The 15,111-nt window shown below is 46.5% G+C and overlaps 1 protein-coding gene across 1 annotated transcript in view; it reads right to left on the reverse strand.

The window, feature by feature from the left end:
- Positions 1–15,111, reverse strand: part of grid1b (glutamate receptor, ionotropic, delta 1b) — a 578,917-nt gene that overhangs the window by 11,293 nt on the left and 552,513 nt on the right. The window contains exons 15-16 of the mRNA XM_039616223.1: positions 12,248–12,414; positions 11–251 (exon numbers count right to left, since the gene is read on the reverse strand). Coding sequence (XP_039472157.1) covers positions 11–251; positions 12,248–12,414 — 408 coding nt within the window. The remainder of the gene's footprint in view (positions 1–10; positions 252–12,247; positions 12,415–15,111) is intronic.

Raw genomic sequence — 15,111 nt, forward strand, 5'->3', positions numbered from 1 at the left:
GCTCGGTCACCTCTTTGGGCTGCTCCTGGCGGCAGTGGTTGCTGTTCCACCAAGCCTCCAGCCCAGCCACCAGGCAGGCCAGCAGCAGGCCCGCGGCCAAGATGCAGAAGATGCCGGCAAAGCTGTGCAGCTTGAGGGAGCGGCCGTCGGGGTGGGCGCTGGCGTGGCTGCTGAGGTCGCAGCGGCCGGCACGGGGCCACCACTTCTGCTTCATGATGTCCAGGTCGCCTTTCTCCTGCAGCTCCAAGATCCTGGAGGAAGACACGAGAGCAGCAGGTGAGACGCAGAGAACATCAATTCATCCTTCTTACCTGAAGGCAACAAGAACAGTCTGTGACCCTCGGGCGGGACGGCGCGCTGGCTGTGACGTCACACAGCCCGACTCGTTTCTTACTGCGGCGTCTCCTCTGCACTCACGCAGCAGAGTTACAGTCGCTCTGCAGCACCTAATAAATCCCAGCCTACTGTGAGAACGCACCTCAACGTCTTGCTTTGTCCAGCTCACATAAATACAACGATTCTCCTGATTCTCCAGGCTTTATTTAAAAGAAGTTTTTTTTACTGTTAATAATAAAAAGTGTGAGATATGTCGAAGCACAGCAGACCAGAAGTGTCGGCTTAACACTGATCCCCTGCTTTTCAAAGACAAATGCATCCAATCATACGTTTACGGACGAGTCGTGACCGTTAAAATGAAAATATGTTTCTTTTTGTCTTTACTGGCAAACAAACTACAAAGAAATAAAAGCTGGTGTTGACTTCTTTAAACATTTCCAACCCGTTCTAGCTTCCTTCATGCTGTTAGATCTCCCGCTGCTGATGCACGGCGTCTTAAAACAGAACAACACAGGAGTGAGCGGACCGACCCACTGACACGTGTGCACTGATCTTGCCTGCTCCTTACAACAAGAACATCCCGATCCAAAGTTTAAGATCACTTGAAAGATGGCACAAAAAGAAGAAACCGACCATGTTCAAAAAAGGAAACGTTTTTTTGCCTTTGCCATCAGCACGTCATGACAAGGTGACTACCTGACAGAAAATGACAATAAATCCACATTTCTGGCCTTTTAAAAGCATGTGGTCCTAAACTTTTGATCAGCCGGTTTCAGTTTAAGTGCTGTTTTCAATAAACTGCATGCTCAAAAAAATGTTTTGTCTCACTCCCATTTCTTCTTGTTGCACGTTGAAGCTCGACTCTGAACTTTGTTACAGATCCAACTGTGCAAAATAGGATTTTTGGCCATTTTTCAAGTGGCCTTAAACTTTTTTTTATCAGGGCTGTATTAGTAACGTTACACTTTGCACTGAAAACAAAGAAAGTGCAGAAGGTACAAAAGTTCAGACTGAGTCTAAGTAACAAAGAAGAAAGAACAGGACAGAGGAAAAGTGCACAGACTGAGCTTTAAGGATGCTGTAAAGGAAGCACAGCCTCTAAAGGGGACGCTCCATCTCAGCCCTCCACTGTCAAACGGTTGAAACTAAATATAACAAATGTAATCACATTAATCTCTTTCACTTTGTCAGGTGCGCTTTCATAAGATGTAACTGTCAGTGTGTGTTTTTAAATCCTCCCCTCTCGTTACAGTCGGAGGCTCTCGGCTTTATCCCATCGTCCTTGAAGGCATCTCCGTTCGACCTCGCGCCCTCTTTACGCAGGAATATGTCCTGTTTCTGAAGTCATGGGAAAACTGGCCTGCAGGCCTGTGAACGTGCTGTACATGACTTACGCTCCGCAGGCTTTCCTTCATCCAGGCTCTGAATAGACACATTTTCAGCTGAGAGAAGCATCGATTTTTTTTTCCATTAAGATCTGACGAAGTAGATCTGATCTGCAGAGGCAGTTTAATTTTTTACACATGGAACAAATTAAAGTTGATGATTCAAAACTAGAAAAAGCATCACAGCGAGCAGCTGCGTGTCCGTGTGGCCCGGTTTACCTCGCGACATCAACCTACGACGTGAAGAAGAAGAGACAGTTCGGAGAAGGCCGAGACTTTCTCGCTCTAATTATTTAAATTTGCAGAAAAATCCCACAATAGGCCCGCGATGTACCTCGGTACGGAGCAATTTACCCCCAGCTCATCACGGCTGTAATTCTGTCATTGAAAGGGGGTCATTATGGGCCATTACACCACGTGTTAGATGGTGCTAATCAATGTTATAGATGAGGGGAGGGGTTCAAAGATTCAGACTTTTCCATGAAATGAGATTGCAAACCATCGAATTTAACATGACGGGGATTTCGCCGTCATTTAAAAATAATCACGGCGCATCAGTCGTAATCTTCTGCACTGAGTCTCTTTCCCCCGCTGAGGCTGAATGCAGGTGATGATTTGTGGCTTCATCCTTTCAGAACAGCAGCTGGATTCATTTGTTTCTTTTTCTTTTTTTTGTCCCACGATGACTCAACATTTAGTCTGAAACCAACCAAACAGCAGAGAATAAGGTCTTTGACCTGATCTCCGTCGTAGGGATCATGTGACAGGGTCTTTGCCTACAGTGTACAGTGGGAGGATAATTATTTCATCTCCTGCTGAACGTCCAAAGAGCCTCTAAGTTTAATAGTAGTGTTATTTTAATGGAGAGACAGAATATCAACCAAGAGTCCAGAAAACCCTTTTGTGATACGTAAAAGTTATAACCTGATGTGTATGTGATGGAGCGACCCACAGATTGGCCGTGTGCTCATGTGGCAGAGTTACAGTCAATCAGTTGGAAACACTCCTGATATTGACTCGTCGTGTATGAAGCACGCATGACAGAATCACTTTCTTCCAAAGTCCAACGAGCTGTTAAAGGATGTCAGGGAGAAGATGCAGACCTGCACAAGGCTGGAAGAGACTACAAGACCATCAGCAGGAAGCCTGGTGAGAAGGTGGCAGCCGTTGGGGTCAGACGCCCTCGGTCTGGAGCTCCAATCGAGATCTCGGTTCATGGGGTGAAAATGATCACGAGAGAGGCTTTGGATCAGAATAAATCTACACGGTAGGAGCTTGTTAATGATTCGAAGGCAGCTGGATCACAGTCACCAAGAACACCACTGCTAACACACTGCACTTTTCTTTTAGGGGTACAGGACACCACATTGAGGGGACGGGGCCACGTACGGTAAAATCTTGGACAAGAATCTCCTTCTCTCAGCGAGAACACTGAAGATGGGCGGTGTATGGATCTTCCATCAATGACCCAAACCACAAAGCACGTTCAGATATGGAGTGGTCTCGCCAGTCCCCAGACCTCAGTCTGTGCATGGAGCTGAAGCTTCAAGGGTTCAGAGAGTTTCTCTACAGCAAAATGTGTTTTTACTGAGATCTCCATTAAAATAAATGTAACTCAGGAGAGACTGTTCATTTCTTTGTAAGTGAGGGGCTCAAATAATTATTTACCAACATAAAGCGCCCTGAAGTGACTGTCGTTGTGATTTGATGCAGCTGAAAATAATTCACTTATTCTTCAAACTCTGATTTAGCTGAATATCGTTGCCCAGTTAGTGGAGAGGCCGACTTCTGTGGCAGGAAAATGTCCAGGCTTCCTCCTCTCACGCCTAACCGGTCACTGCAGATGACTTCCCCCTCGCTGAGCCTGCTTCCTGTTAAACAGGAGTTTTTCCTTCCCACTGTCGCCAAAGCACTTGCTCATAGGGGGCTGTTTGACTGTTGGGCCGTTGTCTGTATTGTTGTTGGGTCCTTCACTGGACCACATACAGCGCCTTGAGGAGACTCTTGTTGTGTTGTATAAATAAATCTGATGAACACTAAGGTTAACTATGGTGTTCCACAGGGTTCAGTGCTAGGACCAATTCTATTTACATTATACATGCTTCCCTTAGGCAGCATCATTAGAAGACATAGCATAAATTTTCACTGCTATGCAGATGACACGCAGCTCTATCTATCCATGAAGCCAGGTATCACAGACCAATTAGTTAAACTGCAGGAATGTCTTAAAGACATAAAGACCTGGATGGCCGCTAACTTTCTGCTTCTTAATTCAGATCAAACTGAGGTTATTGTACTCGGCCCTGAAAATCTTAGAAATATGGTATCTAAGCAGATTCTTACTCTGGATGGCATTACCTTGGCCTCCAGTAATGCTGTGAGGAACCTTGGAGTCATTTTTGACCAGGACATGTCCTTCAATGCACATATTAAACAAATATGTAAGACTGCTTTCTTCCATTTGTGCAACATCTCTAAAGTTAGAAATATCCTGTCTCAGAGTGACGCTGAAAACTAGTTCATGCATTTATTACTTCCAGGCTGGACTACTGTAATTCTTTATTATCAGGATGTCCTAAAACTCACTGAAAAGCCTTCAGCTGATCCAAAATGCTGCAGCAAGGGTACTGACAGGGACTAGAAAGAGAGAGCAGATTTCTTCTGTTTTGGCTTCCTTCATTGGCTTCCTGTTAAATCCAGAATTGAATTCAAAATCCTGCTCCTCACATACAAGGTCTTAAATAATCAGGCCCCATCTTATCTTAATGACCTTGTAGTACCATATCACCCCATTAGAGCACTTCGCTCTCGCTCTGCAGGCTTACTTGTTGTTCCTAGAGTATTTAAAAGTAGAATGGGAGGCAGAGCCTTCAGTTTTCAGGCCCCTCTTCTGTGGAACCAGCTTCCAGTTTGGATTCGGGAGACAGACACTATCTCTACTTTCAAGATTAGGCTTCAAACTTTCCTTTTTGCTAAAGCATATAGTTAGGGCTGGACCAGGTGACCCTGAATCCTCCCTTAGTTATGCTGCAATAGACGTAGGCTGCCGGGGATTCCCATGATGCATTGAGTTTTTCCTTCCAGTCACCTTTCTCACTCACTATGTGTTAATAGACCTCTGCATCGAATCATATCTGTTATTAATCTCTGTCTCTCTTCCACAGCATGTCTTTATCCTGTTTTCCTTCTTCACCCCAACCAGTCACAGCAGATGGCCCGCCCCTCCCTGAGCCTGGTTCTGCCGGAGGTTTCTTCCTGTTAAAGGAGTTTTTCCTTCCCACTGTCGCCAAAGTGCTTGCTCATAGGGGTCATATGATTGTTGGGCTTTTTCTGTATTTATTATTGTGCGATCTACTGTACAATATAAAGCGCCTTGAGGCGACTTTTGTTGTGATTTGGCGCTATATAAATAAAATTGAATTGAATTGAATTGAATTGAAAAGTTCTTATTAGTGAGTTCTTCAGCATCTGTGTGGAAATGAGAGCGTGGAGCCTGTGGAAACCTGGAACATGTGGCCGGGTACGTGAACGTGTTCACATGGCTACGCGTCCTGGACAAAGACCTCCTGTAGTAGCTGGTGACAGTTTCAGCCAGCAGGCCTGGTGCTGCTGTTAATTTATGTAGTTAATTAAGCAACTCTGCCATGACCACAGAAGTCCAAACCACTTTTAGCTACAGTAAAATCAGAGCCCAATTTGCTATATTTAATCTGCTCAGCTCAGCGTGAACATGCTGAAGGTCAGAGCGCCGGCGTTTCCATCTGTACCCCCCCGAAACAGCCCGAGGACAAAATAGTTTCACAGCACAAATGAGCAGCAGAAGCAACAAAGTCTGCAAAGGTTATTAATGGCAGGATTATCACATGAGGTAACACAGCAGTTATGGGATGAGGTATTAAAATGATGGTTGGAAATGTGGAGATAATGGTTTTTGTGCTGAACAATAGCTCTGCCCTCCATTTAACACCCGAGCACATTATTCCTACACGTCCCCGAGCGCCGTGCTGCCGGGGCGCCTCGGGCTGTCGGATGCTTGCTGAGCCGGGCCAGGAAAGAGCGGTTTTGTCTCCATTCAGGGAGCAAAATAATCCCTAAATAAACACCTTTAATTAAGGAGGAGGTGCAAGGAACAGAGGGAGGAGGAGTAAAAGGTGACGCCATGATGGAGAAGCAGCTTCACCGATCAAACCGTGCAGGAAACACAAGAGGAACAAAAGCAGGACGACAATCATACAAATCCAGCTCCTTTTACAGACTCACACCTCACATGACTGAGGCCAGAGGAGGTGATGAGGCCCCATCAAAACCTTTACTTTAACTCTTTTTGCTGCTTGTTGAGGGTTGAATACAAACATCAGCGTCGCTCTCAGATCCCAGAGTAAAATATTAAAACACTGCTAAACCCTGAAGTTTAAGAGTGAGGACTCGGGGTTTGCTGCAGGTCTGCAGACACACATAAACTGAACTGTCCGAAGCTTCGCAGCTGATGGGTGGGTGTCAGTGGATATTCCAGGTTGTGGTAGCCTCAGTAAGCTGTACAGTAAACCTCTGATGCACAGCGAGTCGCCTCGTTGTGGAAGCAGGCCTGAAATAGGATGGACACCGCTCAGGTCAGAAAGGAGAAGCGAGGATACGCCCTCCAGGAGTCGTCCAAGGGGAAAGAGCTAACCGAGATGTACACATGAGGATGTGACTGAGAGGTTTCATCCTCGAGCTGCTCGGTACGATCATTTTCCATCTGCAGATTCCTCTCCTGAAACATTTGGACTTCCTAGATTTGCTCTAATCTGGTCGTCGTTGTGTTTGTTGGTAAAGTCAGAAACGTTTTTAACATCCATCCATCCATTCGCTTCCGCTTATCCTTTTTCAGGGTCGCGGGGGGCGCTGGAGCCTATCCCAGCTGTCACGTTTTTAACATTTAACTGAATAATCATCAGTTCTTGTGTCTCGATGAGTGAAGGTACGACTTCTCCCCATCCAACACAGACCTCTGTAAAGTTTACTGGTAAACCAAGAAGTCAAGAGACGCGGCGCCGCTGTCGGTCTGCGCCGCTGTCGGTCTGCGCTGCTGAGTGGAGGCTGGTGGAGTTTTGACAGTTGCTGGAAGCACAGTGAGGAGGTGCTGTGTGGTACCATTACTGTGAGAGGCTCTCTGCATGTAACTGTGAGGGAGACTCACACATGCTGGCTATCACCCCCATACATCTTGTTAAGCTTTAATACAGGACGGTTATCCGCACGCAGAGGAGGAAATCCCATCCATGTGGATTTTGATCCGGCTTACTGAGACTCGCGGCGAGCTTGTAAAGCAGCTGCTAGAAAATGTGCGGCGGTCAGAATCACGTGGCTCTTTAATCATTTCTGCTCAAAGGAAAAACGTTCCAGTGTGACATTAAATACACGATGTGCACAAACGCGTTTTTGCCTGCCGCTCCTTCGCCCATCACACATTCCTGTAACTGGACATCAGGTTTCTCTTGGAGCAGCTGCCTGCTGAGGGTCACCTCTCAGTCGGGTTCTTATGACCAGAGGCAGATTAAACTTGGATTCATCTGATTGATTACTGAACTGTGCAGGTGTTCCCTGGATTTAAATGGCTGTGCTGTGTTATCCTGTCCTGTGGTCGCTCTGCGGTGACAAAGCGGACAGTCTTAAAGCTTTAAAGAGAAACGCCCGCTGTGTGAACACGACCTGAGAGGATGAGGAAGCAGAGAGCAAAGGATGAAGAAGACGGGACAGGAGGAGGCGTAGTTGACATTTCATGGAGTCGGGCCCCGGGCAGCACTCCCACGCTGCCTCTAACGCAGCCTGAAGAACCCATTTCCCCTTTTCTCTGGTGATGAAGCACTCGCAGCACAGCGCTGCTGCTGCTAATGCTTTGTGTTAAAATCTCTATTAACAGTGGCTGTTTGTGGGTTCCTGTTTGTCACAGGATTACACAGAGAGTCACGGCAGCTGCAGCGTAATCGCTTTCCTTCTCCCAAACTTCACGCGGTCAGTTCAGACGCTTTAAGAGCGGCTCCTCGGACTCCCGCTGCTTTCATTCCCCACGCCAAGTCACAGAGCCGTGCACACCTGGCAGGCCAATGAGGAGGCCTGCTGCAACACAGACGAGCGGTTTCATTGAAGTCAGCCGGCGGTTGGACCTAACTCAGATTCTTTAATATGAATTAAGTCGTTTCCTGTGACATTCCCGGGTCTGTGACAGTCGGAGGGGAAACGTCTAAGGGTTTGAATTCACCACCTGTCCGGCTGGCCTGTCCACTTTTATTTGTCGGTTAAATAAAGTTAAGGAAAGTCTGGAAGAAATCATTGTGAGCTCTGGTGTGCTTTGTGCTGCTGCTGATCTAATACTTGTGACAGACCCACCAGATGCACTGGAAGCTCACAGCCTGGATAATGTGGTTTGAGTTAGCAGTGGATGTTAACAAAGAGCCAAAACCCAAGTTAAAGGAATGTGTTTAAATCCAAGTGCAGCATTGAGTCAGTGAAACTCCTGAGATATTGATCCAGTCTGTTAAGGAGCACAAGATGATACCTGGACCTTCCAGAGTTTCCACAGGTAGTCCAACTCCTCCAAGATGGCACATCGAGGTTTGCTGTGTCTCCCAGGACCGTCTCCAGAGCCTGGAGGAGACTCCAGGAGACGGCCAGTTACTGTAGGAGAGCTGGGCAGGGCCCACCAAGAGGACCAGTATCTGCTCCTTTGTGCCAGTGCACACCAGAGCAGAGGAGGGATGGGCTCTTCTAATGCATGTGAGCTGCAAACCTCCAGCAGGCCAGTGCAGAATGCTGAGGTGAAAAATGTGGAACACTGTACACGTGAGACCAAAGGGTGACTTACAGCCCAGCTGGAAGCTGCTGCGGATAATATTACCATCACTGCAACTTAATGACTGTTTACCTGAATCTGGAGGCAGCCGTCAGACACTGACTCAGGCTAACGTGGCTAACAGGCTACAAACAGCTGTTAGCTTCCAGGATCCAGTGACGTCTCTGCACATTCATTTTCACACAGTGTAAAACCACGAGTCTCACACAGCGGGTAAAGGGCTTTGACCGCATTCGCACACGCTCAGTGCTGCAGGGGAGGCGGAGCTTATTTGTGCAATTAGATTGACCTGAGTCACAGCTTGTTCTCGCTAACGCTGCTCGCCGAGCAGGAGACAAAGGGCCGAGTTAGCATGTGCTGAGCTTCCTGAGCACTGATCTATGAGCGAGGGGATGATTTTAGTTCTGACCAATCATCCCTCCTTCACCGTCGACCCGGTTTTGTCTCAGCCTCTGTTTGACGTTTGGAGACAACTTTAAGGATAAATCTCGTCTTAGATTTTAATAAAATTCTGGATCTGCAGACTCAGCGGCAGACGGGTGTTTTCTGTCCATCTGCTCCACTTTTACCTGAGTATTAACGACTTGTTTCCTGGAATGACCTGTGAAGCTCTTAAACCCCACGAAAACGAGCTTCCTGTGTTCGGCGGCCACTTTGTCGACGTGGGTCGCCTCTTACATCAACTTCCTTCCTCTTCGTTCTCGGAGCCGATCGATACGAGACGGATGAGAAAGTTTTGAGTTTTCGAGGAGCTCGGCGTTAATTTCATGATGTAATAATGTGGAGATTTACTAAATGATCTACGAGGTGTTTAAACTCGCTCTGGGATCAATTTGCGTTTGGGGCTCTCGGCCTCGCTCATTTCATCTGGAGGGAAGATTGAATTTCCTCAAAATTCGCAGCCCGTGTTGAGACATCTGCCTCGCAAAATCGAGTGAGTAATTAGCACGCGGCCTTCTGTTTACACATTGCACTGTGAATAATCCCATTTGCTTCACAACGCTGCCCTTAATACGGGCTCGTTTCATGTGAGCTTAATTGACTTTAGCGCCGAGCGCGGTTATTGATTTAATGGCGAGCAAAGTCTGCCTGCAGGAGGTGTTCCTCACCTCGCGCTGCGGCACTTCTCCAACTTTCAAACACCTGCACTCCTCCGTGAAGTTTCAGATTAGTCGGCGTGACACCGATTCATCCTCCAGTCAAAGTGTCGCCTCGTTAACGTACGTTTAAAAGCAGCCTGCCGTAATTGGCTCAGACGGCGCCGCTGTGAGGACTCTTCACTCACATCGGAGGATTTACAGGAAGATAATGAAGCCTTAATGTCAGCAAAGGGGATCAAACTCCTGACAAAAGCCTCCAGCCTTCATCATTAACTCCTCCTCAGGCTCACTTTCGCTGCACAAAACAAAAGGTGTTATTCAAAGTGCTGCTGCACAGTTGCGCCTCCTCCCTCTGACTGTCGTTTAAGGCTCAAACTCAGAGCAACGCGCCGCCGTCACGCCCCGGCGATCATGTTTACGGCCTCCGTGGAAACAGAAACATCATCGGAAAGCGAGAGAGCCCGTGTTTTCAGCACGTAGGCATTATCTGCTTTATGAACCCATATCTAGTTTAAATAAAGCTTCCTACACTGGCAGCGGTGAGCGTGGGCTCCGTGCACCTGGACTGATCAAACATGTAGAAACTGCAGATGTAACATTTACATCGCAGCAGCTCAGATCTGCACTTTTATTGGAAACAAGGACAGAAAAATGTTTGAGCCTCCCAGGATCAGGTCGGATGGGTCAGACAGAGTGTTCACATTTCCACGTGTCAAACAGCGACGATGCAGTGTGGACATCGAGTTTCAGGTGTCCTCTGGACCCGTGCCACGTGTATTCTGCCCTCATGAACGTCTGTTTGTGCACCTCTTGATTTCTGTAATCCAACACCAATGGGGTGACCATAATGTTCCTTAAAGGTACAGTCAGTACACAGAGAGTAGTGTTTGTCACACCTTCCAACACACAGCAGCAGGTTTGTTGTTTGTGGAAGCCGCCATGTTCCCCGCCATATTTGAATGCAGTGACTGGACTCCGCCGTCTGACTGGTCGTGTTTTACGTATGTGGCTGGAGACATTTGGAGGCGGATTTAAATCCTTGTATTAAAGATGTGAAGGAGACGCCACTGAGCATCCTCTTCCTCCTCTTTTCTTCCCGATATTGTCACTGTTACTAACGTCAGCAGGTTAGACATGTGACGCTCACATGTCCAGACAGCTGACAACAACAACAGCTGGTTATAGGCTAACATCAATCCAGCTAACGTTAGGCTCACGTTGTCACAATGTCAGCAGACCCATCAGATCATTCTCTCCCACCGGTACACAGGGAACACATTACTGCAGGAATTAGACCGCTCCGCATCGGAATGAAACACGTTTCAGTCGCTGTACAGCTGGACTGCACTCTGCACCTCGGACAATCATCTCTGTGGCTCTGCCTGCACGGGCAGATATTAGCCTGAACATCTTCTGTTAGCTGTTTTAACCCTTTAAAGCCCACCATAGAACCAAGTCCACACAGCTGATCCTTTTTACTTTTACCTGCTGTAGTGCCGTCTTTGGGAGCATTTCAAGTTGTTACACATCAATACAACAGCTATATCCCAAATTTTAATAACATGCATGCATTAAGTCCATAGTAACTACATAAATTGCAAAAAAGTGCAAGAAACTACAAAAAACTTTTGTTTTTTTTACACATATTTCTAGTTACAGAAATTTAGGTTTTGATGTTTATCCCTCAAAACTGTACATGCAAAAAAGTTGCACAAAATAATTTCCAAGCACAGGAAATTTACAGGAAAAACAAAAATAAATATTATTGTGCACAAATAACAGCATCAAAATAAACGATTTTGATACGATTTTGAGAAACTACTGTCAGGAAATCAATATCCTTAGTATCCTTATTTTCCTATTATATTGTTTTATGTACTTTAATAATGAAGGCTTGTAGAGCAAGGCCACCTTTGACTCACAAATAAGTGCTCAGCCAGACTGAAAAACAGGAAGTTGTAGTGCACAGGCATATTAATAGATAAGACACAGAAAAGAGGAACTTTCCATATAAGCAATGTTCGAGCCTGTGTGATGTGTAAAGTACCGAAATAACACCTACATGAGACGCAGCTTATGATTCTAATGTTAGAGCTCTTGCAACTGGCGTTTGAGCTGTGCAGGAGTCTCTCTCTTCTGGAAGATGATTGAATAAAAAGAAATATAAATGTTTTAACACACTATGAGTCGGTTTTCTCTGTTCTGTCATGGGGAAAAAGGATCGGGGTTCAATACTACACAGAAAGACACAAAGTCAAACATGACTTTAAAAACACCAGGAAACCTTTAAAGGCCCTGTAGGGAAAAAAACTACGTTTCCCACGAAAAATGACATCACTTCCTGTTTTGACAGGTAATGGCGGACATGTGATAGCTATGAACAGCTGATCGGACCTGCTCTTAATGTTTTTGTTGCTGCGGCGCTTTTTACACCATTAGTGGAACCAAACAAGCTGAGTGCATGTTATGTAAGTACAACTCCTCCGGTTTCATACGCACCTCCACCCTGACTCCTGCCAGGTAGTGTTCAACTTATCACAGGTGGAGTTTGGGAATAAGGAGGTTTCCCTCCTCGGCGCCACGAGCTCACTTACTTCTGTGAGAAGAGGTCCCTGTAGGGGCTGCCGTGCTGCATGGCGATGCCGTAGCCTTTACTGCTCATGCTGCTTCCCGACACGGTGACGGTGCAGTCGTCATCCGTCAGGGCCGCGTACTCCAGCACCGCCATGTCCCACAGGAAGGCGTACGGACCCTTCTTTGCCTGCAGACACAGAGGGGGGGGGGCACAGTTAATTTGATGGTTTAATATTCGTCATCGTCAGCGACTGTGAAACGCCGCCACTGTTACTGGATTGAGACTTTTCTCCGGTGGAGGCGGGCTTCATCCAGAGCAGAGCTAAACCTGAAGTCTGCTCCAGCTGACCTGACGCGGTGCACAAGAACACAGACCGTATTTCCCCTCAGATCCTGATTCAGTTCCACAGTCACTGTGTCACGTGTGGAAATGCACGCGGCGCCATGGGCATTTATTAAAGTCGTGTCACGACTGCACAGTCATAAATATTTGATAGTGCCTCAGATATCCACGCTTACAGCCTTTTTCTTGGATATATTCTGTCTTGAATCCATTTTTTATGTTTGCATTTGTTTTCTTCACTTGTATATTTGAAATGTTGACATGGAAACACATGAGCTTATAAATCCTGCAGCGTGATGCGGTGATTTCCTCCCGTGCATGCATATATCTCTATAAATAACATTGTGCAGCTGCAGACAAACGCAGCGCTCTGATGCGCTCTGTAAATGTGTCTAAGGTCTCTTTGTGATGCTAAATACCTGCAGGAGTGTGAGTCATGCTGGTGTGCTCCTCCCAGCTGGGTGAGGAGGTGACAGTAACACAGATACGGGAGCAGCAGCAGGTGGGGTTTAAGTGGATGAGGTTGTCTGTGTTTTTTTCACTGTGTCAGCAGATCTGCTGCATCTGCCTCCTTCAACCTGTTCGCTGTAACTGAAAACTGTGTTGCCTCCTCTTTCTCAGATCCTCCCCGCTGTTACAAACTAATGACGACGTCACGTCTGTCTGATGACCTGCTGCGCGCAGGTGCTGCTGTTAGCTCCGTCCTCTTATTTAAAGAGAGCGGGGAGGGGGGGAGGGGTTCCTCTCCCTCTGAGGAGACGAGGATGTGCAGCGTGCTATGCTAGGAGAGGACACAGGGACAGCAGAGGAGACGTTCCTCTGAATCAGAGGAGGACGAATCGGGGCACCAACCACAGAGAAACCCCCGACCTGCTCTCACAACCCCGAGAAAAGCTCACAGCTCGTCTGTATTCAGCCGGCAGGACAGCGAATGCTGAGAAATGACGTCAGGATTTATCTGAAGACTCTCATCCATCCATCAGTTCCTTTTACAGGAAGGGTTCAGTCTCCTGACTTACAGGAATCACGCTGCACAATGCATACAAAATGTACCAGGGTTTATTTTTCCAGCCTGATAGTCCTGCAGAGATCACAAACTTTCGCTGCTTCGTCTTAGCCAATCACTGACTGTCATCTCTGCATCCCTGCACACCCTCCTGACCCCGCCCTCTCACCGAGCTGTGGTGAAAGCAGGGCAGATATTTGCCAGAAATAACACGATGTCACTGAAATCTGATGCATTTAAATGCGAATGAGAATTTCAAACTTGTGCCTCCTCGATCGCTCTCTCACACTCTTAGTTTAAAGATTAGAGCCTAAATCCATTTCTTCAGTTAGGCTGAGGCGCTCTTTAACCACCGACATGTTCGTCCCTAATGTCCCAAAATATACCTGGTTACTAAAAACATGTACTTAAACATAATATTTCAAATTAATCAGTCTGGATTTTTACTATTCTCGATTTTAGTCAGAAATCTCCCCGTCAGAGTTCGTCCCGTCGACACTCTCCAGGTTTTCACAGAGTTTGTTTATCGTTGTTATTCAGACCCTGATTTATAGAACGATTCTTCCTCCTCAGGTCAGAGACTGATTTCTGATTCGTACAAAGACACCTGCAGTAAAAAGCTTTCGCTCTACGATGTGAACAAAATGAAGAATTTGAACTTGGAAATTCATTCACGTCACAGTTACTGCAGTTTTATATTTGTCATCAGTTTTTATTGGAGAGAAATGTGTGAGTTTTATTCAATCTGAGATTTAAGATGATTAGAGTTCTTATTACAGCACAAACACTCGGCTGATGCAGACATCCCAACGCTGTGTCTGCACAGAACAGACAGTTTGGCAAAGAACCAGGTTTATATGTCTTTAGGCTCTTTGTTAGTAGCTGCTTATTTACAAACCACATCATTTGTTCCCATTTCTGTAGTTTATCTATGAAAAATGTCAAAGATAACTCAGTTTGACAAGAAAAAGTTTGTTTGTTTTTCCAGTTTTCCAGCTCAGATCCAACATTTGGCAAAAAGAGACTGGATGGGAGCCATGAATGCTCCAGATCATTCAGTCCCTGTGGTCACCTCAGTTCATGGAAAGCTTCGGAGTGGATGCTGATCAAAGCTGAGGATGTCCTGGGTATGAAGAGTCATGTATGAGGTCGTCTTACGGTTTGCACTGGTGCCTAAAAGTCCTCTGACTGCAGCTTCTGTGGAGTCTCAAGCAGCGTGTGGGAGGACTGCATTGGAAAAGCAGTCGACAACAGCAATAAAACTGATTAAAGTGTGTGTGTGTGTGTGTGTGTGTGTGTGTTTGGGGTGACTGTGGGGAGAAACCGTCAAAGAATCTGTGGGGATGTTTATCATGCAAATGGCTGAATAATGGATGCGCTCGGAGACGATTTGTCTTTGACGCTAATTTGTCATCGGCTTTTTGGGAGATCTATGAGCACAACAGTGTAGAGCAGTGAAACACCACCTCTCTCTCTCACACACACACACACACACACACACACACACACACACACACACACACACACACACACAC

This window comes from Oreochromis aureus, linkage group 8 (assembly GCF_013358895.1).
Source record: "Oreochromis aureus strain Israel breed Guangdong linkage group 8, ZZ_aureus, whole genome shotgun sequence".
NCBI lineage: Eukaryota > Metazoa > Chordata > Actinopteri > Cichliformes > Cichlidae > Oreochromis > Oreochromis aureus.